General features: G+C 55.2%; 1 protein-coding gene across 8 annotated transcripts in view; it reads left to right on the top strand.

Moving 5' to 3' along the window:
* Window positions 1-21967, top strand: part of TNRC6A (trinucleotide repeat containing adaptor 6A) — a 160486-nt gene extending 138519 nt beyond the window's left edge. For 6 of the 8 annotated variants that reach the window (XM_066275823.1, XM_066275821.1, XM_066275818.1 and 3 more), the window contains 15 exons: window positions 1265-1345; window positions 1669-1720; window positions 3810-3952; window positions 4603-4740; window positions 5156-5284; window positions 6497-6571; window positions 6898-7108; window positions 10010-10141; window positions 14106-14264; window positions 14760-14900; window positions 16823-16930; window positions 17546-17767; window positions 19142-19212; window positions 19918-20057; window positions 20466-21967. In XM_066275823.1, the coding sequence (XP_066131920.1) occupies window positions 1265-1345; window positions 1669-1720; window positions 3810-3952; window positions 4603-4740; window positions 5156-5284; window positions 6497-6571; window positions 6898-7108; window positions 10010-10141; window positions 14106-14264; window positions 14760-14900; window positions 16823-16930; window positions 17546-17767; window positions 19142-19212; window positions 19918-20057; window positions 20466-20841 (2178 nt within the window). In that variant the 3' untranslated portion in view covers window positions 20842-21967. Of the gene's footprint in view, window positions 1-1264; window positions 1346-1668; window positions 1721-3809; window positions 3953-4333; window positions 4481-4602; window positions 4741-5155; window positions 5285-6496; window positions 6572-6897; window positions 7109-10009; window positions 10142-14105; window positions 14265-14759; window positions 14901-16822; window positions 16931-17545; window positions 17768-19141; window positions 19213-19603; window positions 19732-19917; window positions 20058-20465 lie in introns of those variants that run through there. The other 2 variants (XM_066275825.1, XR_010731236.1) reach the window with 2 other exon arrangements.
* Window positions 21968-23999: the final 2032 nt, after the last annotated feature.

Genomic DNA, 23999 nt, shown 5'->3' with positions numbered 1-23999 from the left:
TGTTCTGAAGGTCGTAGCCTGACATGGCCCAAGGGTAGTATTTCTGGACGAGAGGAGATCTGGCTCTGTAGTTAGAGCAAGGCCAGACTGTAAAGGGTTTTCAGTACATGCCTATACATTTGACCTTAGTCTGTGTAAACATGGAGCCAGTGAAATCAAGTAGAAAATAACGTCAGTTTGATTTTTAAAAATTAATTTCTTTAAAGAATGTTGGCCACTGTTAGAATAAATGGTAAATTGGAACAGAGGAAAGACCAGAGTTAGGGATCTAAGCTTCTGCATTCACTCAGGTTAGTGAAGGGGGCTCAGGTTGAAGCAGAAATGGGGATGCCCAGTGGAAGGGACAGTCTGACAGACATTGGTGACAGAAGGCAGATGGCCGTGGCCACCAGGCTGGCCGGGGTGGGGAGGAGAGAGGGAGAGGAACCAGAGACAGCGTGAGAACCTGCAGAGGCTTAGGCGCTTGCTTCAGAGACCTGCCTGGGGGGTCAGCTGTGTTCTGTCCCACAGTCGGAAGGAGCAGGCAGTAGCAGGGGGAAGGCAGCCGCCGGGGACTGGTCCTGGGGGGTGGAGACACGGTGCCCCGGGCTCCCTGTCGCGCACCCTCCTCATCACAGACCGTTCCTCCTCTCAGCTCACGCCCCAGAGCAGACTCTGTGGGCCACGCCCCAGCCAGTCTCAGGAAGCCAGCTTCAAGTCGGGAGCCCCAGCCAGCTCTTGCTGCTGCTGGGCTGGGGTGATCTTGGCAACACAAATCAAAATTTTAAAGTACTTGAGCATATGGAAAATGGTGACTTTTCAGTATAGGGCACATAGCATAATTAAATTATGAGTTAGGTTGGTTTCTTTGAACCAACCTGAGAACCTTAATGACTGTTTTTTACTTTGGCTTGGTGTGAGAATTCTGCAAATCCAAATTACAATCTGTCCTTCAGAACAGAGTCCGTATGTCCATCGGGAGCTGCCTGGCGAACAGTTCCCGATTATTCAGAGGCCTTTTTGCGGGGTCCTTGAGGCCTTGGCTCTGTCTTCTCCTTCTGACTGCGTGCTTTAGGGTTCTCTGTGCATCACAGCTGTGCCAGGGGCTGGAGCAGAGGAAGTTGAAAATCAAATAAGTTGATTTTTAATTGTTGACAACTCTGTTAAGAGTCGGTTGGAGGAGAAATTGGTTAAGAATGAGGGCTGGGAGCTGTGTTGAGGGTGACTGAGCCTCAGTGCCCGGATCAATGGGAATGGCGTGCGTCTCTGCTCTTGTCTCACGAAGGGCATGGTGAAGGGCGGAAGCAAACAGGAGGAGGCCTGGATAAACCCGTTTGTCAAGCAGTTCTCCAGCATCGGCTTCTCGGTGAGTCTCCCGCAGCTGCCGCCTCCTGCACGGGGCTTGTGGGGCCACCCGAACGCGTCGTTCTGTTCTCTGGACACGTTTCATCTGTGCACCCTCCCTGTTAAGCTTGAGGTTAGAGTAAAATTAGCCCTGAAGCCTTTATTTTTTATAGTTTGAGCTAATATTCCCAACACATCATACCTTATTTAAAAAGAATTATTAGGCACTGAAAGAAATTTTATGACCCAATTGATTTCACAAATAATGAAATAAAGTAGAATTCTTTATTTTTCAATTTATTTTCATTGATAAATGACCTGTTAATGCTTTTTCTTCACTTCCAGAGAGACTCACCGGAAGACAGTGTGCAGAGCAATAAGATGGACCTTCCTGGAGGTGAGGACAAGTTCATCAGTGTGAGTGTGTGTTCATCCTCGGTAGATAGCCGTGTGGGACGTGTCCCCGGGCATGACCTGACCGGGACCTGTCGCGGAGGCAGTGGGGACACGCGTCTAAAGTTGGGGATTCAAGAGTTTTTAGTAGGAGAGTGACATGGTTGGGACTTACGTTTTAGAAAACAAATCTTGGCTGTAGATTGAAGGTATCTTAGGACAGAATACAGCAGGAAACCTGGCGAAACCAGGTAGAGGTTGTTGCAGCGGCCAGGGGGTGCTGTCTGAGCTCCAGACTGAGACGGGGGTGGGGGTGGGGGGGGTGGAGAACTGGAGTCCATGGAGGTGTGGCTGTGAGAAGCGGCAGAGTTGACCCGTTTGTTGTGGAGAGGGAGGGACTGGGTTTGCCGCAGGGTGGCCCCGAGTGCTTGCCTGGGCAGCTCCGCGGGGCTGTTATGGGTGAGCCCAGGGCAGAGGGAAGTACGCAGTCGGGTGAACAGGGAGAGTCAACTGCCTCAGGTGAGCGGTGGTGTGATCACAGTTTGGCCAGGAGGAGATACAGGGAAGAAGACGTGGCGATGTGAGGCGGTCGGAAGGAGTCGTCACTGACGTTAGGCCTGCCACCTGCCCAGGGAAGAGCCCCTGCCCTGCCCTGCCCTGCCTCGCCCTGGGGCTGTGACCAACTTTCCCAGACTTTCCCAACATGGCCTTGGCTCAGCAGGCGGACAGGTCCCCAGGGCGTCACCCCCCTGGGGTTATAAGAGACCACCTTCTAGGAAGGTGTCCCCCTGAAGGCTCTGTCCAGACCTGCCCAGCCCGCCTGACCGGAGACCGCCTGGTCCCCACAGGGTCTCCCCCTCACCCTGTTGACAGCCCCCTGCCGCAGGCCCGGGAGATGGTGCGGGAATGCTGCAGGAAGCCAGGTGCTCTCCTCAGCTGTGCAGTCTGAGCACGTGGCCGTTCTGTCCTGTCGGAGCTTTTCCTCTCCCGCCAGCCTGCAGGGAGCGTAGTGAGGACTGCGGCCGCAGTGGGGACAGACCAGTCAGAATACAGTGTGGCCAAGACAGGGTGGGGGAGGTGGGGGGATGGAGCAGGTGTGGAGTGCGGGCAGGGGAGATGGGGAAGGGGTTTCAAGTCTGTAGGATGAGGAGAAACAGTGCCGCTTTCGGGCCCTATGAAGGACGTTGGGGACATGTGCCTGGTGTCACCTGTTCCAGTGACACTGGAGCAGTCAGGTGCTTTGCTGATTAGCGAGCTGGTAAGATCACGGGACTAAGCTAGGAGTGAAGTCAAAGCGGACGTTTGTATGTGAGGAGCACGTGAGCGGCAGTGACTGCTGACACACGGGGAGTGAGTGAGTCTTGGGAGCACGTTTATAGAGACGGGCACACTCCATGTCCGTTTTGTTCGCGTCAGCCTTGGGGTGTCCCAGCTGTGGAGAGAGGGGCAGGAGCCAGGCCAGGGTGGGCATTCGGCAAGAAGGCAGAGGCAGACAGCAGTGTCCACGCTTCAAGGTTTGTGGACGTCGGATGGCGCTGGGGCCAGCTTGTTCAGGCAGAGGTGGGTTTGCAGTCTGGTTCATTTCTGTGAGAGGCGATCATCCTTGCTGCAGAGAAATCCGAGTGAGATAAGTGGACACAGCGGGACTTGTTGACTCCAGGGCTCCCCCCGTCTGCTGGCAGGAGGTGACAGTAGGAGTTAACAGGCATGACATTGGCAGGCGCGAAGCAAACGAGTGCCTGACACCTAGGGAGCGCTGTTAGGTGGCCATGTGTCACGTGCTCATTTTCTTACCTGGGACTGGGCACTGTTTACTGTAAAATCAGCCAGACTGGAGGTGACCAGAGACAGCTGACCTTCTGTGGACTGGCTTGTTTTCAGGGTCATTGGTTCGGTAGAGTCCCAGTCCTTGCTGAACCCAGCGTTACTGTGGAAGCGTAGGACCTACAGGGGCACGGCCGTCCCTCGGGTCCTTGTCAGGGCGGCAGCGGCTCAGCCTGGGAAGGGGGTGTTGATTTCCAGTGCGAGTTTATCTGATACCAAGTAGGTCAGTTGCCTTCCTACACAGTGACACGGCTCCCTGTATTTGTTAGGAATGTTACAAGACAAGCGAATGGAGATAGATAAACATAGCCTCAACATTGGTGATTACAATCGAGCGGTCGGGAAAGGCCCTGCTTCTCGGCCGCAGATTCCCAAAGAGTCTTCCGTGGAGCGTGGTCCTTACTTCGATAAGGTAGGTCGGCTGGGTCACCCCTGTGGCTAATACACCAACGCATTCGTAGCGTAAGTCTCCGTTCATATTTTAGCACATTTAACGTAACGTACAGTGTCGTAATCCAGTGTCAGATCTCCTTACTGGGTCTGCAGTTCATTGTCCTTCCTGTGTCTCGAGTTATGATAGGGATTGCATTGGTATTTTCTTCTTAATCCCATAAAATATGTTTGCTTCTTTTTATGTGCTCTGGAATTAATACTAACCCAATCTCTTCTGTTTTCTGCCTGTTTCCTGTTGATGCTGGAATGTCATGTGACTTCTCCTCTGTTCCTGCAATGGTTTCTCCCTTCCACTTGTGTGCTTGGCTGGTGTCGCGCATCTTTCTGTCTGTCCCATCAGGATGGCATTGTAGCAGATGAACCCCAAAACTTGCAGTTTATGTCCAGTCAGAGCATGAAGCTCCCCCCTTCAAATAGTGCACTACCTAACCAGGCCCTTGGCTCCATAGCGGGGCTGGGTATGCAAAACTTGAATCCTGTTAGACAGGTAAGTCCACGTGCGGGTCTGAGGCTCTCTGTTGAATGATTTGTGGAACAGTAAGCTCTGTGGATGTGGAGGTGCGGTGGTGAAGTCGGGGTCCCTGAAGAGGTTGGCTGTTTGTTTTGCAGAACGGCAATCCCAGTGTGTTTGGTGTTGGGAACACAGCAGCACAAGCCCGGGGCCTGCAGCAGCCTCCAGCACAAGCTCTCAGCTCATCTCAGCCTAATCTTCGTGCTCAAGTGCCTCCTCCATTACTCTCCCCTCAGGTCAGCCCCCGGGGGACGCCCCCCCCCCCAGGGAACGGGCTTGTTCTGTATCAGGGGAGGCGACTGCTGGGCCATCATTGTTTCACTGGCATCCTTGAAAAGCAGCTACTTCAGAATTAGCTGTTACTGCAGAAGGATGTAGGAGGGTGGAGACAGTGAGTCAAAGGTTAATGAAAGTTGACCATTACCTTCCATAAAACATTCTGAGGAGCACTATAGCAAAGTACATTTTCTGACTGAAGGGTCATCTCGGTCATCTTTTACTGATCGCGTGAAAGGATGTGTGAACCATAAATTTGTAAGCAAAGAGAAGGGGCATAGTCCCTCTAATAACACTGATCACTTAAACCACACAGTGCGCTTGGTTAGTGTGAGTTACCGTATCACAGTGTTAACTCACCATTGTCATCCCAAGGTTCCAGTTTCATTGCTGAAGTATGCACCAAACAGCAGCGGCCTGAGTCCGCTCTTCGGCCCTCAGCAGGTAGCCATGCTGAACCAGCTGTCGCAACTCAACCAGCTTTCTCAGATCTCCCAGTTACAGGTGAGCAGAGCGAGCGCTTCCCGGTGTCCACGCTCCGCGGGCGTCCAGTCTCATCAAACGTCTTAGGGGGACACCAGCAAAGTACATTGGCTGCTTTAAGCATCATGTCTGTCTCCTGAGCTCATGTCATCTGTTACAATAAATGAGTAAAGCAAACAGTTGGGCGGTTCGTAACCCCCCGAATAACAGTCGCGTACGTGGCTACGCAGGGCTCTACAGGGGGTACCGCAGTGGCACACCAGGCCGCCCTGGTCCTCGGGGCTCCCAGCACACAGGGAGGGGGACGCTGGGGAGCAGGGGCAGCTGGGGCGGATCGCGGGCTGGGCTGGGCGGTCAGGAGGCAGTGCCCCAGTGGGATCGTGGGCTGGGCTGGGCTGGGCGGTCAGGAGGCAGTGCCCCAGTGGGATCGTGGGCTGGGTTGGGTGGTCAGGAGGCAGTGCCCCAGTGAGATCGTGGGCTGGGCCGGGCGGTCAGGAGGCAGTGCCCCGGTGGGATCGTGGGCTGGGCTGGGCGGTCAGGAGGCAGTGCCCCGGTGGGATCGTGGGCTGGGCTGGGCGGTCAGGAGGCAGTGCCCCGGTGGGATCGTGGGCTGGGCTGGGCGGTCAGGAGGCAGTGCCCCGGTGGGATCGTGGGCTGGGCTGGGCGGTCAGGAGGCAGTGCCCCGGTGGGATCGTGGGCTGGGCTGGGCGGTCAGGAGGCAGTGCCCCGGTGGGATCGTGGGCTGGGCTGGGCGGTCAGGAGGCAGTGCCCCGGTGGGATCGTGGGCTGGGCTGGGCGGTCAGGAGGCAGTGCCCCGGTGGGATCGTGGGCTGGGCTGGGCGGTCAGGAGGCAGTGCCCCGGTGGGATCGTGGGCTGGGCTGGGCGGTCAGGAGGCAGTGCCCCAGTGGGATCGTGGGCTGGGCTGGGCGGTCAGGAGGCAGTGCCCCGGTGGGATCGTGGGCTGGGCTGGGCGGTCAGGAGGCAGTGCCCCAGTGGGATCGCGGGCTGGGCTGGGCGGTCAGGAGGCAGTGCCCCAGGGAGGTGGAAATTCAGCCTGAGCAGCGCCCAGCTGGGGACCGGCGCACAGGAAGAGGGTGCAGGAAGTCAGGCAGGCCTGGCTGGCGCTGACCACAGAGCCGTGCATGCCTCTGGGCCCGCCTGCCGCGTCACCGAGGAGCTGGCATGGCCACGGTGGCTCAGCGCTGATGCCCGCTCTGCCGTTCTCCCTGCAGCGGCTGTTGGCGCAGCAGCAGAGGTCGCAGGGTCAGAGAAGCGTGCCTTCTGGGGGCCGGCAGCCAGACCAGCAGGTAAGCGGCCTCCCTTGCTGCGCTGAGGCGGCCCCCACTGCCACGTGCCCGGGCCTGCTGCCTGTCCTCAGCAGGGGCGGCGTGTTGTGTGGGCTGGGCCCGCCGCGGGGTCAGCCGGGCGGCGACTTCCCTGGGGGGGTGAGGGCCCCAGTGGAGGCTGGGTGTCCGGAGGGCTGCCCCGCAGCTCCCGCCACTGTCGCTGGCAGGGCCGGCCCCTCAGCGTGCAGCAGCACGTGGTGCAGCAGTCACGCCACTGTCGCTGGCAGGGCCGGCCCCTCAGCGTGCAGCAGCACGTGGTGCAGCAGTCACGCCACTGTCGCTGGCAGGGCCGGCCCCTCAGCGTGCAGCAGCACATGGTGCAGCAGTCCCGCCAGCTCGACCCAAACCTGCTGGTGAAGCAGCCGACGCCCCCGGCTCCACCGCAGCCGCTCCATCAGCCAGCCATGAAGTCCTTCCTGGAGAACGTCATGCCGCACACTACACCTGAGCTGCAGAAAGGGCCGTCACCCATCAACGCTTTCACCAACTTCCCCATAGGTGGGTGTCTCCTGGCCACGCGGGCCGCCAGGCACGGGAGGCACACGCGTGAAGCCTCCTTTCTGACCCGCTCGGACTGTCCTCTGTGAAAGCGCACTGGTCCTTCAGCTGTGTCCTCTCCTGGGCTCAGCCCGACCTCATGCTGTGTGTTCTCTGTTCAAGAAAACCACATGAGTTCAGAAAACCCCCACTCATTTAAAATGGCCCAGGATGAAGACAGTGTTTCATTTTAAGTCCCAGGCTATCTTAATTGCAGGATATGAGAGGAGAGGACCAAAATTATTGTTACTAAAATCACAGCCTGATCGGTGGTGGCACAGTGGGTGGCATTGACCTAGGACACTGAGGACCCAGGTTTGAAACCCCAAGGTTGCCAGCTTTAAGCCTGGGATCCTAGACATGAGCCCAAGGTCACTGGCTTGAGCCCAAGGTCCCTGGTTTGAATAAGGGGAGTAGGGGGAGTCAGTCGCTCTGCTGTAACCCTCCATCCCCATCAAGGCACATATGAGAAAATAATCAATGAACAACTAAGGTGCCGCAACGAAGAATTGATGCTTCTCATCTCTCTCCCTTCCTGTCTGTCCCCATCTGTCCTGCTCGCTCTCTTAAACAAACAAAAAAAGTTTAGCACTCTGGAGAGTTTCTGAGCAGTGCTCCTTTGAGAAAACAGCTGAGAACAGTAACGTAGCTTTCCGAACCTGAAAGCTAGGTTGTCCGAGCACTTGCAGAGGATCACTGGAGTAAGTGTAGACGGCGGCTGGGGGCAGGGGTTGCCTTCCTCACGCTTGCTCAGCTTCCCCTTCCCTTTTTGCGTCACGTCTCCAGACTTCTCCCCCTGGGCAGTTGTTCAGGCTCACACGTGTCCCTCCCTAGATCCCCTTTCTTCTGTGCCTTTCTTTCTGTTTTGACCTTTCTTTGTTCACATCTGGTTCATTTTGCTTTTTCTGTCTCTTTTTCCCTTAACAGTGGTTTCTTGTAGAGCAGCTTTGTGGGTTGAAGGTGGTCGGTTACCTAGCGCGTTCTGGTTGGGGGGCGAGGTGGGGCCTGTAGCGGCCCCTGCTGCCGCCGCACTGGCTGAGCTGGCCTGCGACCCGCCCTCCTTCTGCCCTGCCACTACCTCACTGGCTGAGCTGGCCTGCAACCTGCCCTCCCTGCTCCCCTTGCCACTGGCTCAGCTGGCCTGCGGCCCACCCTCCCTGCTGCCTTGCCGCTGCCTCATTGGCTGAGCTGGTCTGCGACCCGCCCTCCCTGGTGCCGTTGCCGCCGCCTCACTGGCTGAGCTGGTCTGCAACCCGCCCTCCCTGCTGCCCAGGACTTGCAGCTGAGACCCGCGTTGCAGTCTGAATCCTTGGAACTGTTCGCTGTGTCTTTACGTTCCCAGACGCCCTTATCAGTTACCACTGCGGGTTTGACTGTGGGAGCCATTGGTGGTGACCAGGCGGTCCCAGAGACAACAGAGTGTGCAGTAGTGGTAAAGGAGCCCTGAGGACATGGAGAGGTTGGGGCTCACCCGGGGAGGGAAGTGACTATCATCAGACTGTTCAAAGCAAACCATTTGCTTTGAAACTGAAGGATAAGAACCATCTGGGTGTGTGTTTCAGATTCTCACTTCATTTTTACAGGCGTCTCAGACGATTCTGGTGTGGCTTGTCGTTGAATCACGTTTTAAGAAAGACTCGAGTAGTGGGTCTATTTTCTGTCCATAGTGTTGAAAATAGAAATGCCTGTCTTTGTTCCATGAGAATATCGCTAAGTCTGACGTGTATCATCAGATTGGGAGTACGTTGCACAGGAGCACGGGGGTCTGGCCCCTGGTCTATATAGTTGTTAGAGCAGGGTAGTTGCACTCTTAAATGACAAGGGTAGTTGCACTCTTAAATGACAGCCTTCCTTGGCCAGTCAGCCAGCTGAAAAGTTGTTGAGTTTGCAAGCAGAAGATAGTAACTGAAAGTGATCATACATATGTATATAATTTTTCATCTGTGGTACACTAGGAGGGAGTAGCTAGAGATACCTTAGTAGAGATAAACTTAAGAACTTTTAATATTTGGGCTCTGTAAATATTTTATTTTATCAAAGAACTTAAAAATAAGCAAAATTGTATGGAGAAATACAATGCTCACAAAAATTAGGTGATATTTCAAAATGAATATGAAGTGATAAAGCATTTGATTTTTTTTTTATTAAACAAGAACATCAGAAAAGCAAAAAAGTCAGAGAAAGTTGTTGGTGCAAATGAGATGCAAAACCAACTTTTTTTATTTATTCATTTTTTTTAGAGAGGAGAGAGAGAGATAGAGAGAGAGCAAGGAGAGAGAGAGAAGGGGGGAGGAACTGGAAGCATCAACTCCCATATGTGCCTTGACCAGGCAAGCCCAGGGTTTCGAACCGGCGACCTCAGCATTTCCAGGTCGACGCTTAATCCACTGCGCCACCACAGGTCAGGCCAAAACCAACTTTGATTTAGTGAAAATGCACTAAACAAAAGGCTGAAAGTACCGGTGTGTCTGCACGTTCCCTGCTCCCCTCATCTCTGTGAGCAGTGTTTTCCACAGTGAGCGCAGTCTCAGAGTGCTAGCCGTTTATGGTTTGAAAACCCTGTGTTCTCGAGTGTCAGGATAGCTGCCGCAGACGCGCCTGCGTTTTCCTCGTCTTGACTGAGCTGCGGCTCTTTCCGCACTGCTCCTGCGTGACCGTGACCGCAGGCCCCGAGTCTTTGCCCGCCTGCCTGCCTTTGTCGGTAATCATTTGGCTCTGCCACATTTGCAGAATGGAATTTATTAAGGAACTTAGGGCTGAAAACATTCAATTAGTTACATATGTTTTTCTAGGATGTGGAAGTTATACCAGAAGAATGTGCTATATTTTATAGTTTTTTAAGTTTTGGTGTTTTTTTTTAAGGCTTGAACTCAAACTTGAATGTAAATATGGATATGAACAGTATTAAAGAGCCACAGTCAAGACTAAGGAAGTGGACTACCGTGGACAGCATTTCTGTGAACACGTCTTTGGATCAGAACTCCAGCAAACATGGTAGGAAATCCATTCTGACCTTGATTTTTTTCTTAAACCAAAGAAAACCTCTGTCATACTTAAGTTAGGCCTTTATTTTAAATATATATATTAGAAAGCCAAATTTCTTGTTTTGTTTTGTGACAGAGACAGAGACACAGAGGGACAGATAGGGACAGAGAGGCAGGAAGGGAGAAAGATGAGAAGCATCAGTTCTTCATTGCAGCACCTTAGTTGTTCATTGATTGCTTTCTTGTATGTGCCTTGACTGGGGGGCTACAGCAGAGCGAGTGACCCCTTGCTCGAGCCAGTGATCTTGAGTCCAAGCTGGTGAGCCTTGCTCAAACCAGATGAGCCCGCGCTCAAGCTGGCAACCTCGGGGTTTTGAACATGGGTCCTCATGTCCCAGTCCAACGCTCTATCCACTGCGCCACCACCTGGTCAGGCAGAAAGCCAAATTCTTATAGAACCTTTCCTTATTTTTAAAAGTGCTTTATTAGTAAATCTTTGTGGAAACAAAAGAAACAATGTGTTACTGTACAAAATAGACATCACACTGTGCATTGTTTTTAAAAAATTACTTCCTTTTTGATGATATTTTAGGTTTTTGCAATTGATTTTATTGTTGTAATATTCTACTTGTTAACAAATTTTTATCTGATGTAGGGTATTAAAAATTTCCACCAGGCCCTGGCCGGTTGGCTCAGTGGTAGAGCGTCAGCCTGGCGTGCAGGAGTCCTGGGTTCGATTCCCAGCTAGGGCACACAGGAGAAGCGCCCATCTGCTTCTCTACCCCTCCCCCTCTCCTTCCTCCCTGTCTCTCTCTTATCCTCCCGCAGCCAAGGCTCCATTGGAGCAAAGTTGGCCCGGGCGCTGAGGATGGCTCCATGGCCTCTGCCTCAGGTGCTAGAATGGCTCTGGTTGCAATGGAGCAACACCCCTGGTGGACATGCGGGGTGGATCCCGGTCGAGCGCATGCAGGAGTCTGACTGCCTCCCCGTTTCCAACTTCGGAAAAATACAAAGACAAACAAAAAAACTTCCACCATAATTTGATTCCTATCAGTTTCTTATATATTGGTACATTTCCTTTATATTTTTTGTTGAGATGTGTCACATCCATTCAATACTTTATCAGTTAGTTAAATTTTTAAATATTATTTTCACCTTATTTAATACCCATTTGTCTAGCAGCGTCAGTGGAGTGTCTGCTTCCCAGGACAGTCTGGCTCCCTGGAATGCCTGGGTACACACACTTGAGTGTATGTAGCAAGTACAAGTCAGCGCCCGGAACAGGGCGCGGGGAGTAATGGGAACCCGCGGGGGCGCTGGTCGGGAACAGCAGCGAAGGGGGTGGTGAGTCTGCGCAGGCTTCAGAGGGACTCGTCAGCAGCAGGGCCTTGCAGCTCCCCTGACGCACAGGAAGATGGGGAATGGTAAAGAGAGTACCGCCTGTGAGAGGTCGGGGACAGGGCCGCCGGGGAGCCCTGTGTGGGCACGTCTGGCGGGGATGGTCAAGGAGAGAACAGGGAAGGTGGAGCTGGGGTTACAGTGGGAACAGAACAAACCGTGAAACCGTGCACTGATGTCACTGAGCACGGTACACAGCAGAGTGGTGGCTGTCTGGAGGCACGAGAGACTTTAGAAGTCTGAGCAAGGAGGAGGGTCAGTGGACAAGAGGGAGTCCGCTGAAGGAGGGGCCAGCCTTCAGGACTGACGGAGCTCCTGCTGCTGATGTCACGTGCCTGCAGCGTGCCTCCCGGGCCCCTCGCCTGTGGGTCAGACTCCACTCCGCCGCGTCCGGGCGGCCTCCCGCAGGCGCTGCTCTCAGTGTGCCTGTGTCTGGTGGAAGGAGTGTCCATGTGGGCGCGTCTCTCATAGGAGGGGAGGGCCCAGGCCTCACATGCTCCCCGGCAGCCCCACGCAGTACTGTGCAGCTCGCCCGTGCACCGGTGTCACGCTTGGTGGCGGGGAGTGGTGCAGCAGACGGCGAACCGATGTTGGACCTGCTGCACGTGGTGTTGGGGGGCGGCTGGGTGTGGAAAAGCCCTGTGAGAAATTAGACCTAGCGGCCCAGGACTCGGAAGGAAAGTCTGAGCTAGAGGAAGACTCCACGCTCACGAGAGGAGTGAGGCCACGGCTTGGCGGGGCTGACAAAGGGGGCAGCAGAACAAGTCCTCGGACAGAAGCTGGAGCCCCTGGCAGCGGGGAGACCTGCAGACAATGGCCGGGGGGGAGCGCGCTAGGGGACATGTTTCTGCCGCACGCTGTCCGGCTCCTGGGCCCAGGTCGCGTCCCCGTGTCTGAGTGCGCATCGGAGCCCCAGCTCCTCGTGAACATGGCAGCTCCCTTCCCTTAACTGCCGGTGTAGGTGTTCGTGTCTGCCAGCCGCCATGGACCCTGAGCCGTGTGGGAGGGTCCCCCAGTGCAATAGCAAGTCCACTAGAGCTCTCGACTCCCAGAAGTCAGCTCTGATGGCTGCTGTGACGGCCAGCCTCACTGATGACAGAACACGTGCTCTGTGTGTCACACGTGTCCTGTGCCGTACTCTTACAGTGAAGTGAGCTGGAAAAAAGCAGAGCCGTAGAAGGGAAAATACATTTTACAGTATTTGTTGGGAAAGCCCCATGTAAGTGGACGGCTTAGCATCAGATGTCCAAGGTCCGTTCATGTTGTGACCTGAGGACTTCCTTCCTTCATCTGTTGATGGCTGGGTGGGTCTGGGAGATGTGAGCCGTGCTTTCTCATCCGGCCCACCCGTGGCGAGTGCCCTTGCCCCTCCCAGACGCGTGTGTTCGCTGCGTGTCCGTCTGCACAGCCCCCTCACACCTCCCTGCTTCCTCACACCCTCCCCAGTTCTCACAGGGCAGCCAAGTGATCTCAGAACAGAACCGACAGCATCACTTCCCTTAAAGCCCCTTGGAGGGACCGTCCCCCATGCCGTGTCCTCCAGAGTCCTGCCTGGGGTGTCCCAGGTTCCGGGCCTTCTAGGAGTAGGCTGTCTGCCGTGGGGAGGCCTGGGGCAGCGAGACTGCACTCTGTGCCTGCGACCTGCAGCCTCCACGTTCAAAACAAAGCACACTCGGCCGCCCTCCCTTCAGGCTCAGGACACCACCTTCTCGTTGCTCATAGACCCCTCCTCCAAGGCACGGAGCCCTTCTCAGCTCGTCTGTAGAGCTCTGCCCATGCCGAGAAGCCCTTAACCCTTTGCATGCCAGCTCGGCCCCTCCTGGCCCATGCTCTGTCCCTCCCGTCTGTCCCCTTGGTCGCCTTTTTGTTAGGGTGTACTGTCGTTAAGGGAGAGGACCCTGTTCACCTCGCTCAGCTGTGTCCGGCTGCCTACACACAGCGTGGGCCTGGCCCAGTGAGCAAGTGTGGTGTGGGCCCCGGGTGACGCGTGCCGTTCCGAGATGTGCTCAGATGTTGGGAGACTAATCACAACACAGGCGATCGCCTCCAAGTGTGATTGAGTGTTTTGGGATTTCATACTCTTTCTGGTAACAGGCATCTTGACAAACACTGGGTAGTCCCGCAGGGGTGGGGTGTCGAGCAGAAACGTAAATGTCCTGGTGGGAGAGGGCACCGTTTTCTCAGGACCTCCACCTTGTCCAGGCATGGTGGTGTCCTGGTTCCCGGTGCTGCACCCGGCCACTCCAGCTGCCCTCAACCGCCCTCTGCCCCCGTGCTCCTCGCCTGTCCACCTGAACGGGAGCCACCCCGCAGAGGGGGCCCTGGGTTGTTCTCGTTCTCGGCCGTGGTTCAGGTGTCACGATCTGGAAGTAATTTTGTACTCTTACTCCGGTCACTCACGTTTTTCTTGAAGTAAAATGAACTCTGATGATGCCGGATCTCAGCCTTGACAGAATGGGAGCAGCGCGGGTCTGCAGGAGGGCAGGGCTTTCTCTGTCCCTGCGGGCCACACCGCAGAGCTCAGGGCGCACACGGGCCATGCGCGGCTCCCCCTCATGTCACGTGTCTCCTCTCAGGTGCTATTTCAAGTGGTTTCAGGCTGGAAGAGTCTCCGTTTGTCCCCTATGACTTCATGAACAGCAGTTCTTCACCAGCCAGTCCTCCGGGCTCCGTCGGGGATGGCTGGCCACGTGCCAAATCGCCCAGCGGCTCCAGCAGTGTCAACTGGCCACCAGGTAACGTCCAGCAGCCTCTGGCACGACTTAGCAACGACTCGGCCCAGCCCTGGCTGGTGGCCGGCTGTGCTCAGGATGCGAAGGGACACAGGGCATGGCAGGCGGGTGCTGCGTCCCCGTTAGCAGTGCCTCTGCCCTGGGGGAGGTGAGGAGCAGTGTGGAGCCAGCCTGGGCTGACCTTCACCAGCAGTGTTCCCGGACCTCGGCTGTGTGGGCAGTGGGCAGCCGTGCGCCCAGAGCAGGGGTGCCCAGCAAGTCCCTGCAGCTCTGTGGCGTGTAACAAAGCACTTCACACGTCACTGTGGAGTACATGCAAATCCAGAGCATTGGTTTGTGTTGTAAAAACGTGCGTGTTATTCATATGGAACAGCTTATATTTTATTACTGCATCAAAATACTTGAGACTCGCATAGACTTTAGAAGTAAAAGTTTTGTGTAGTTAATGATTTTAAAGTGGTGATTAAGCCTGAACTAATTTTGAATTTTCATTTCTAGAATTTCGCCCTGGTGAACCATGGAAAGGTTATCCAAACATTGACCCTGAAACTGACCCTTACGTCACTCCTGGCAGTGTCATAAACAATCTCTCAATTAATACTGTGCGGGAAGTGGATCACCTCAGGGACAGGAACAGTGGTATGTAGGCGGGGACGTGTCCGTCTCTAGACAGCAGGGTGTGAGGTCAGCAGCAGCTGTGGTCACTCACACCACCGCACCTGACCTCCGGGTGGCCTGGCGGTGCAGACAGGTGGTCAGTTTTCCCATGGGGGACCCTTCTGCTACTTTAAAAATGATGCGGATTTACTATCACTTGATATGGTAAACATATTAACTTGGATTTTTAAGATTTTATTGACTTTTAGAGAGAGAGAGAGGAGGGAGGGGAAGAGAGAGAGATACCAGGCAAGCCCAGGGATTTGAACCAGCAACCTCAGCATTCCAGGTTGACACTTTATCCACTGTGCCACCACAGGTCAGGCGGTAACACATATTAAGATGTTAGTATATAAAGAACCAACAAGTATTTGCTTTCTAGTAACTGTATAATCAACTGTAGGTGGTTGCCTACTTTAGAACAGCTTTCAGTATTGTGGTTATTAAGAAATGGGAGTTTCTCGGCCCTGGTCAGTGGCTCAGTAGATAGAGCCATCAGCCTGGCATGTGGACGTCCCAGGATCAATTCTCTTGTCAGGGCACACAGGACAGGCAGCCATCTGCTTCTCTCCCCTTTCTTTCCTCCCCCTCTACCTCTTCCCCTCCCGTAGCCCGTGGCTCGATGGGTTCGAGCGTGGGCCCAGGGGCTGAGGCTTGTTTGGTTGGTCCCAGCACATCAGCCTCAGGTGCTAAAAATGGCTTGGTACTCGAGCATCAGTCCCAGATGGGGGTTACTGGGTGGATCTCCATCCAGGTGCATGTGGGAGACTGCCTCACTATCTCCCATCCTCTCACCTTAAAAAAACAAACAAACTTTTTTTGTAAAAGATGTTTGTGATTATTTGTTTATATACTCTGGATATTAAAGGATTTCCATCCAGAGAAGCACTTTGGCTTTCTCTATCTCAGTGAAAATAGTGCAGCTTTTAAGGGTCCCTGTAGTCCAGGCGCACTTTGTATTGGGTTATTGAACTCAGAGTATCTCACCACAGGCACCTGTGGGCATTTCATGCACATGCTGGAAGAAAGGACAGTGACATGAATGAGAGTTTTGTTTCTGTGACACCTGTCCTTCCATTTATCCCTTTAAACAACTTAGGATGAAAATATCCACCGGCCAGCATGTCACGTTACAGGTGTAGCTGGCGAGCAGGCGATGCCGTAGCACGGTGGTGGCACAGCTGGACTTAGCAGACAGCTGTGAGACAGAAAGAAAGCCACTGGGTTCACAGGACGGGAGTGGGGGACAGCCAGGTGTGAGGGCTCACGTCTGGCCGTGCCCGAGAGACTTCGCGCACGGAGGAAGGCTTCCTGTCTGCAGACGTCTGAGTCGGGGAGGGATGTAGGCTGGGTACTAAGAGGGGGAGCCCCTGAAGGATTTGAGTGGAAAACGGGACATCTCCGGTGGGCCTCAGACAGTGGGGATCCGGGAACTGCAGTGGTGGCCAGGCAGGAGCCATCCCAGGGATGCAAGGACGGTCACATTGGGGCTGAGCTAGAGGAGAAAGAATGGCTAGGTTTGGGGACCAAGAGTGGGGCATGATGGAGGGAAAAGCCTGGGCCCTGGCCGGACCTGGGAGCTGCCGTGAGCTGTGCCGTAGGAGGCCCTGGGGGCTGAGGACAGGGTGCAGCCCAGGCCCGGGCAGAGCCAGGGCACACTGACTGCTGGGGTGCACTCTCAGACCCCCGTGGGAGACAGGAGGGGTGGAGGGAAGCTGCCTCTGCCTTGTGAGGACCGGGCTAGGGCAGCTTGGGCGGCGGCTGGTGCTCAGGCACCCTGTGACCTGAATGCCTGGCTCCTGTGGCCTGCTCTGAAGGGGCCGTTTTACCAGAAGCTTTTGCTTATTGTCAGACACCATGTCCCTTGCTCTGGCGATGGCTAATTAGGCTCTTCCCCCACGTAGGGTCATCCTCATCCTTGAACACCACGCTGCCTTCAACTAGTGCCTGGTCATCCATTCGTGCCTCCAACTACAACGTTCCCCTCAGCAGTACAGCACAAAGCACTTCAGGTGGGCGGGGCGGCGGGGCGGGGCAGCAGGGGGCGGGGCAGCGTCTCCAGCTTCCTTGCCTCCAGCGATAGTCCGCTTCTGTCCCCTGCGCACGCGCTCTGTGTGCCTGTCTCGCACACCCACCGTTTCTGCGCCGCCGCAGCACGCTGCAGGAAGTGACGGCATCCTGGCTCCGCACTGAACCCGTGAGCGGGCACTTAGCCCCTTGGACCCTCCGGGTGTGTTGGGTAGTGCCCCGATGCCAGGCGCCCTAGGCGCAGAGAGGCGCCTGCTCGTGCCCGCTGTGAGGACTCCGTGAGCTGGGACTCCCATCGCAGTCCCTTTGTCCCCGAGCCAGCAGAGATCGGAGATACATTATTTAATGGCTTGTTGCTACTTTAAAGTAATGAAACGCAACAGTTGGTTTTGTGCGCTGGGCCAAATCAAGTATCAGGGTCTCAGCACTGCAGACGCGTGTCTGAGGACTCGGGGTGAAGGGTGCTTTCTCTTCGGTCGTTTTTTATAATAGTTTCATTTTGTTTGATTGGGTTTCAGTGGGAGAGTAGATGTTATTATTTAAATTTACTCTTTGCTAAAAGCGTTTCCCCCCCCTCACACTGTCTTCCCTCTGAGTAGCCAGAAATAGTGATTCCAAACTGACGTGGTCTCCGGGTTCAGTCACAAACACCTCTCTGGCCCATGAACTGTGGAAGGTCCCTCTGCCACCTAAAAACATCACTGCTCCGTCCCGCCCGCCTCCGGGACTCACTGGTCAGAAGCCTCCCTTGTCTACGTGGGATAATTCTCCGCTCCGTGTAGGTGGAGGATGGGGGAATTCTGACGCCAGGTATACCCCAGGTAAGATGGGGTACGTGGCCTGGGTTTCTGAACGCTGGCGGCCCTCGGGTCTGTGCGGGCAGGCGGTGCCCCTGTGGAGTTGGGGAGACGCTCAGTGGGCACACTCCTCTCAGGGCATTGCCTGGTGTCCCGAGAGCTCTCACTGGCTCACATGCTGCCCCGGGGAGGGGGGGCGCTTTCCCCTCGGGTTCCCAGGGCGTGTCCTCTAGTGCGCAGGGACTCCTGCTCGGGTCAGGCTCAGAACCCAGCACCTCACGCGGCGCACAGTTACTAGAGCGGAGGGAGGGGAGGGAGAGCCTGGCTGGGCCGGGAAGAACGAGGCCTGCCGGGTGGAAACTGGGCCGAGACGTAGGGGTGATAAAGCGTGCTGTTCAGATGGGCCTTTGGGAGTGACGGGGCCGTGGCTCACACGGGGCCGGCTGGCAGAGTGCAGGCTGGCGGGAGATGGGCAGGTGGTCCTGCCCTGCTCCTGTGAACGACCAGCACCGGACGAGGCTGCTGGGCCGGCCTGCCCGCTGGGCGCACAGCCCCCAGCTTGATTCAGAGCTGCCTGCCCTGTGCGCAGTAAACGTGCTCCCGCCCCTCCTTACGCCTTCCCAGCTGTCATCTCCGGGCTGAGAAGGGCAACACCTGGTTAATCCTGATCTCTTGGCAGGCGGCTGGTTGAAATAAAGTAGTAGTTACACAAAGAGAAACCTGAGTCTGTCTGGGGCTGCCGAATGCAGGCTGCCGTATGGGGTGCTCCGTGTGAGCCCGCTGTTGGCCAGACACCCATGGCCGGCAGTGCAGGTGAGGGCTGTGTTAGGCAAGGCCCGGGAGCCCCCCGCCCCGCCCCGAAGGGAGGCCACGGGGAGTTGAGTGGGGTCAGGAGGCCTGGAGGTAAGCGAGGCAGAATCAGGGGAACAGCGGGCGCCCAGGCCAGGCCCGGGCTGCGCCAGGTCCCCCTGTGGCCCTCAGGAGAGCGCAGGGCGGGCTGCGTTCGGGGCCAGGGGCAGCGGCGCAGAGCTGCCCTCCGGCCCAGGCCGGAAACGGCCGGTCTGCTGCGGGGGAGAGGGTAAGGCTGGGCAGCAGGATCCTGGGGTCGCCCAGACCGCATGAGGCTGCCCGCACAATGGCCAGCTTCGTGTGGGACGTCCAGGCCAGGTCGGCACAGGACGCCTGAGGGAAGCACCGATGGGACTCCCGCAGGGGCCTTGCCAGCGACAGTCCCAGCCTTAGCGGTGAGACGGTCCCCGGGGCGTCTCCCATGCGCGCCCCAGCCGGGACCCGGGACCCTCCCGCACCCCTGCGCCCTGGCTGGTGTGTGCTTGTCCCAAGTCCCCTTTCAGGCGGAGGTCTTAGGAAACTGACTTGTCCTTTTTCTTCCTCATTTAGGGTCCAGCTGGGGTGAGAGCAGCTCAGGGAGAATAACAAATTGGCTTGTTCTAAAAAACCTCACACCTCAGGTAAGGGCGCCAGGCGTCCTGGTGTGGACGGTACTTGGTGCCATGGGAACGGAGGTGAGGGCTGCCCAGCCTGCTGGCTGGTACTGAGTAGAAGTCAGACTGAGAGGAGATGGCAGGGGACGGTCTTTAGATTCTCAGGCAGGCTGTGGTCTGGTCCAGCCATCCTTATCCTGTAAAGAGTGCGTGGGAGCTGACCAGAAATGCAGAATCCCTGGTCTCTGCCCAAGGACTCCGGCCCAGTAGCTGTGGGCTCGGACCAGGCTCCGCCCTCTGCCGGTGGTCCTGCTGTTGCCCTTGGAGAAGCCCTGGTCAGTGAGAGCATTTTCCTAGTCCCTGGACTGCCCCCTCCTCTGGAGGCTGGGTGGTAAGAGCCCACCCCCCTCCTCCCCAGGGAGCAGTGCCTTGATGGATCCTGTCCTCAGGGCAGGGAAGAGAGAAGACTTGAAGCCACAGCAGGGGCAATGGCTAACTAAGGAATTGGGGATCTGGGGAGTGTCCAGGAGTCTAGAGGCCACAGAGGTATGGCTCTGGGACCAGAGGAGGGGAGGGGGGCACTGTGCCTGTCCCACAGAGAGACCCAGTGAGAAGTGGCACCAGAGTGAAGAGCCTTGGGCAGGAGAAAGGAGGAGAGTCCCGTCCTGGGACGGCCGCCCGGTGGCCCCTGGGGCAGCACGTCCAACCGGCCGCTCCCCGCTCTGTCCCCAGATCGACGGCTCGACTCTGCGCACTCTGTGCATGCAGCACGGCCCGCTGATAACCTTCCACCTGAACCTGCCGCACGGGAGCGCTCTGGTCCGCTACAGCTCCAAGGAGGAGGTGGTCAAGGCCCAGAAGTCTCTGCACATGTGAGTGCCGGCGGGGTGCGCCCCACTGGGCTCTGGTGCCGGCCGGGGGGTGCGCCCCACTGGGCTCTGGTGCCGGCCGGGGGTGCGCCCCACTGGGCTCTGGTGCCGGCCGGGGGTGCGCCCCACTGGGCTCTGGTGCTGGCCGGGGGTGCGCCCCACTGGGCTCTGGTGCCGGCCCGGGGTGCGCCCCACTGGGCTCTGGTGCCGGCGGCCCGGGACCGTCCCGGAGGGGACAGCAGGACTTCTGAAGGCACGGCTGTTACTGGGGGAGGGGGTGTTTTTCAGTCCAGTGCTCACAGAGGGGCAGGCGGGTGTGCCAAGTCTTTTGTGTGTCGGACATCAGTGTCCCCCTCGCTCTGGACCGGGCAGCCCCCGGCCGCTGTGCCCTGACCGCCGCCTCTCTTCCAGGTGCGTGCTGGGGAACACTACTATTCTCGCCGAGCTGGCCAGTGAAGAGGAGATCAGTCGTTTCTTTGCACAAAGTCAGTCTCTGACCCCTTCTCCCGGCTGGCAGTCCCTCGGGGCCGGCCAGAGCCGGCTGGGCGCCCTGGACTGCTCGCACTCGTTCTCCGGCCGGACTGATCTCAACCACTGGAACGGTGCTGGGCTGGCGGGGACGACCTGTGGAGACCTGCACGGCACTTCCCTCTGGGGGACCCCACACTATTCCACAAGCCTGTGGGGCCCCCCCAGCGGCAGTGACCCCCGGGGCGTGAGCAGCCCCTCCCCCATCAGTGCTTTCCTCTCGGTTGACCACCTGGGTGGGGGTGGAGAGTCCATGTGACAGGCCGCCTAGACTCCCGACCGACCGTGACCTCAGAACACGAAGGGAAGAGGCACTCAAGTCGAGCTCGCGCCTGCAGCCGGGGCGCCTGTGGGAACAGCTCTCTGCACATTCTCCACTTTGCTTTCCCCCGAAACATATCAGTTTGAATACTTGAATCATGCAGGCCAACATTATAATGTGAAGGTGTCTCTGGTTACACTCCCGCGGGGCGCCGTGCTGCGGGGGGCCCCTTGTGTGCGTGCATCGTGTTTAGCCTTTGGGGGTTTTCCTATCCCCCCACGTTTCTGTTATGTTGGGGGTTTTTTTTTGTTGTTTTTTTGTTTTTGGGAGGGGGTTGGGTTATTTTTCATTTTTGTTTTTTTGGGGGGGGAGTTTCTTTTCTCTTTTTTTTTTTTTTTTTTTTTTTTTTTTTTTTTTGCGAAACCATTGTTTGGGCTAATGATGTATGAGCTTTACCTTTGCACTGAAAGATGTTCTCTCCGTCTGATTGGCAATATGGGGGGGCAGCTGTTCTGGCGTAATGTTTACTCAAGGATGTTCTTACGGTGTCGCTCTGCTCTGCCTTGATGTCCGTCTCCCTTACTGTGGTGTCGTGGAGTTTGAGATCACTATCTGATGCTGACGTAGGACTATAAATGAAAAAGTGTTGCACCCATTTGTTCATGTTATGAAACTAAAGAATTTTGCCCCGCGGTTTGAGAAACTGCGGCCACAGCTGTGACTTGCAGCCCGCCTGCCCAGGACGGGCCCTGCACTTTGAGTAGGCTTTCCATTTTGTTTTGAAGGCTCCCACGTTGAACCTTCTTGTTTACAGATTTTTTTGTTTTGTTTTTTGAGAAAAAAAAAAATGTTTACTCTTCCATCATTTAAAAAAGAAAATGTAAAAGACAAAAAAAAAAATGGAGGATGATTTAAAGATGCTTTCTATCTCTGGGAAAAGGAGCGGCATTTGGCCATGTTCTCTTGTTTTCTATTCCTGTCCTAAATCAAAGAGCATGGTTCTCAGGAAAACCAGTTCCCCAGTTTAAAAAAAAAAAAAAGAAAAAAAAGAAAAAAAATTCCTTGTAGTTTCTTATAGGAAAAAAAAAAAAAGGAAAACCCCCAACTTCTTAGCACTGATAACGACATATTGCTCTGTCCAAGAATTTTCTCTGCCAAAAAAAAAGAAAAGGAAAAAACAACAAAAAAACGCTTCAAGCTGGAGTTTGACCTTCCACTTCCAACGCCGTTGTTTTCTTAGTGGTGATGATGGTTTGCTATGATCAGTAGGTGATAATTTTTGTAACTCCATCAAGTGGCTCTCTCTCTCTCTCTCTCTCTCTCCCCCCCCCCCCTCTCTCTCTTTCTGCTCTCGTGACTGTGTCTATGTTTAACTGTCGTCCCTCAAAGCCAGAGTCAGTAACTATGCATCCTGTAAGCGAGGTCCCGGGCTTACAGAATCGTTCATTGTAGAAAGAAAATTTTAAATGTTGCTGCCGACTTTAACGAGTTACACCATTTGTACGCTTTCTTTCTCTCCTCCCCCCCTCCCCGGCCCCTTATTTCGCCCACAAATGGTATTATAATGCTTGTTTGGTCGAAGAAGAGACTGAACAAGGGTAAAAAAAAAAAAATTAACAATACAGAATTCGCCATCATTTCATTGCCTTGATTCTAACTGTGTCCTACGATGCAACACAAGTCAGTGGCTTTTAACTGTTTACAAATAGAATGTGATTGTAAAATGTACAGTTTGGTTGTGTTTTAATTATGAAATCTCTTCAGATATAATAAACCATGACTTTTTTGGCTGCTCACATAATTGTCTTTTTTGTGAATTTATTTGTACGCCCTTTTTTTATAAATGAACGTTTTCAAGTTGCTGTGTATGAGGGTTCTCATAGAGCAACCGATTTAAAAAAAAAAATCTGAGCAAATATTTGAACATTTTACCTGAACTTAATAACCACAGTGTCGCCCTGAAGTAATGTGAGAACTGTGGGAAACTGTAGCTGGCTCCATCCTGCCCTCTCTGAGCATCTTTGGGGTCTCGTCACTCAAAACCTCCGTGACTTCATCTTCCTTACCATCTGTGCCCATCTCAAACCTCAGCCAAGAGACCACTGGGGACGTGAAGCTTAATGACTGACAGTGTTCTAGCGTCCAACTCGTACCTCCGTCACAGGACGGGAGCCGCCGCGGCCAGGCCGGCCGGGGGCCCCCTTTCCTCCCTGCGGGAGCTCCGGGGCCAGCCCCCTGCGTGTCTGCGTGTGGCTTCCAAGCCTGCTCCAACTTGCCAGGCGTAAGCTAATCTTGTTCGGTGCGTTCGATGTATATTGACTTCCATACTGGTTTTTCCGAAAACCAAAGGTCACTTTGAAAAACCACGTCTGGAAATGTGTGGAACGTTAAGCTGATTGACCTTTTGGGGTTTTGAGTCATCTATAATTGACTTCATACCTGCGTTAATTGTATCGTTCAAGTGTTTGGGAGTTTTTTGCGCTTGTTATGTGGAAATAAAAGTGTTTGATTTAAAAAATTAAAGCGGCTTTGCGTTTTGTGTGGCCCTTAAAATAATACATACAGCCCTGTTCCCTGAAGTCAGTGTGTTGCACCGAAGTTTACCTTAAATCTCCCAACTGCCCCTACCTTGGTCCGGGCTCTTAGCCTTGACTTGGGACATTTCCCTGGCTTAAATGGCTACACTCACTGGCAGCCGGTCGGAACATTGTAACACGCCCGCAGTCCAGTCCTGCATTTCTAAGACAGCTCACAGTGGCCACGAGGCTCCTGCCTGCTTGCAGGGTGTGTTCTTGATTGTGGCCACCTGAGATGCTCTGCCCTCCACCCCCAAGCAGGTCTGCCCAGCACGACCTCGCCCTCAAAGATGTAACAACTGCTCCCTTCCTGTCCAGAGGAGGCACCCCTTGCCATTGCTGCTTGCTACAAAAACGTCCTGTCTCCCTCATGAGCTTGAGGTCCTGCCCCAGGTGCTGGGGGAGCCCTTGCTCATTTGTGTGATCCACACGGTCAGACACATGATCGCCGCTAAAGATGGGAAGGAGTAGGCGGCTACCTGTTGACGCTTGAGGACCAAAGATGGTGGTCGTGCCCCACTCCGTTACACTGGGGGGGGAGGGATGAACCGGGCAGGGGAGGGGAACTTCTCCACAGGG

This window comes from Saccopteryx bilineata, chromosome 4, assembly GCF_036850765.1.
Source record: "Saccopteryx bilineata isolate mSacBil1 chromosome 4, mSacBil1_pri_phased_curated, whole genome shotgun sequence".
Taxonomy (NCBI): domain Eukaryota; kingdom Metazoa; phylum Chordata; class Mammalia; order Chiroptera; family Emballonuridae; genus Saccopteryx; species Saccopteryx bilineata.
The sequence above is the reverse complement of the archived record's forward strand: the minus strand, read 5'-3'. Positions and strand labels throughout refer to the sequence as shown.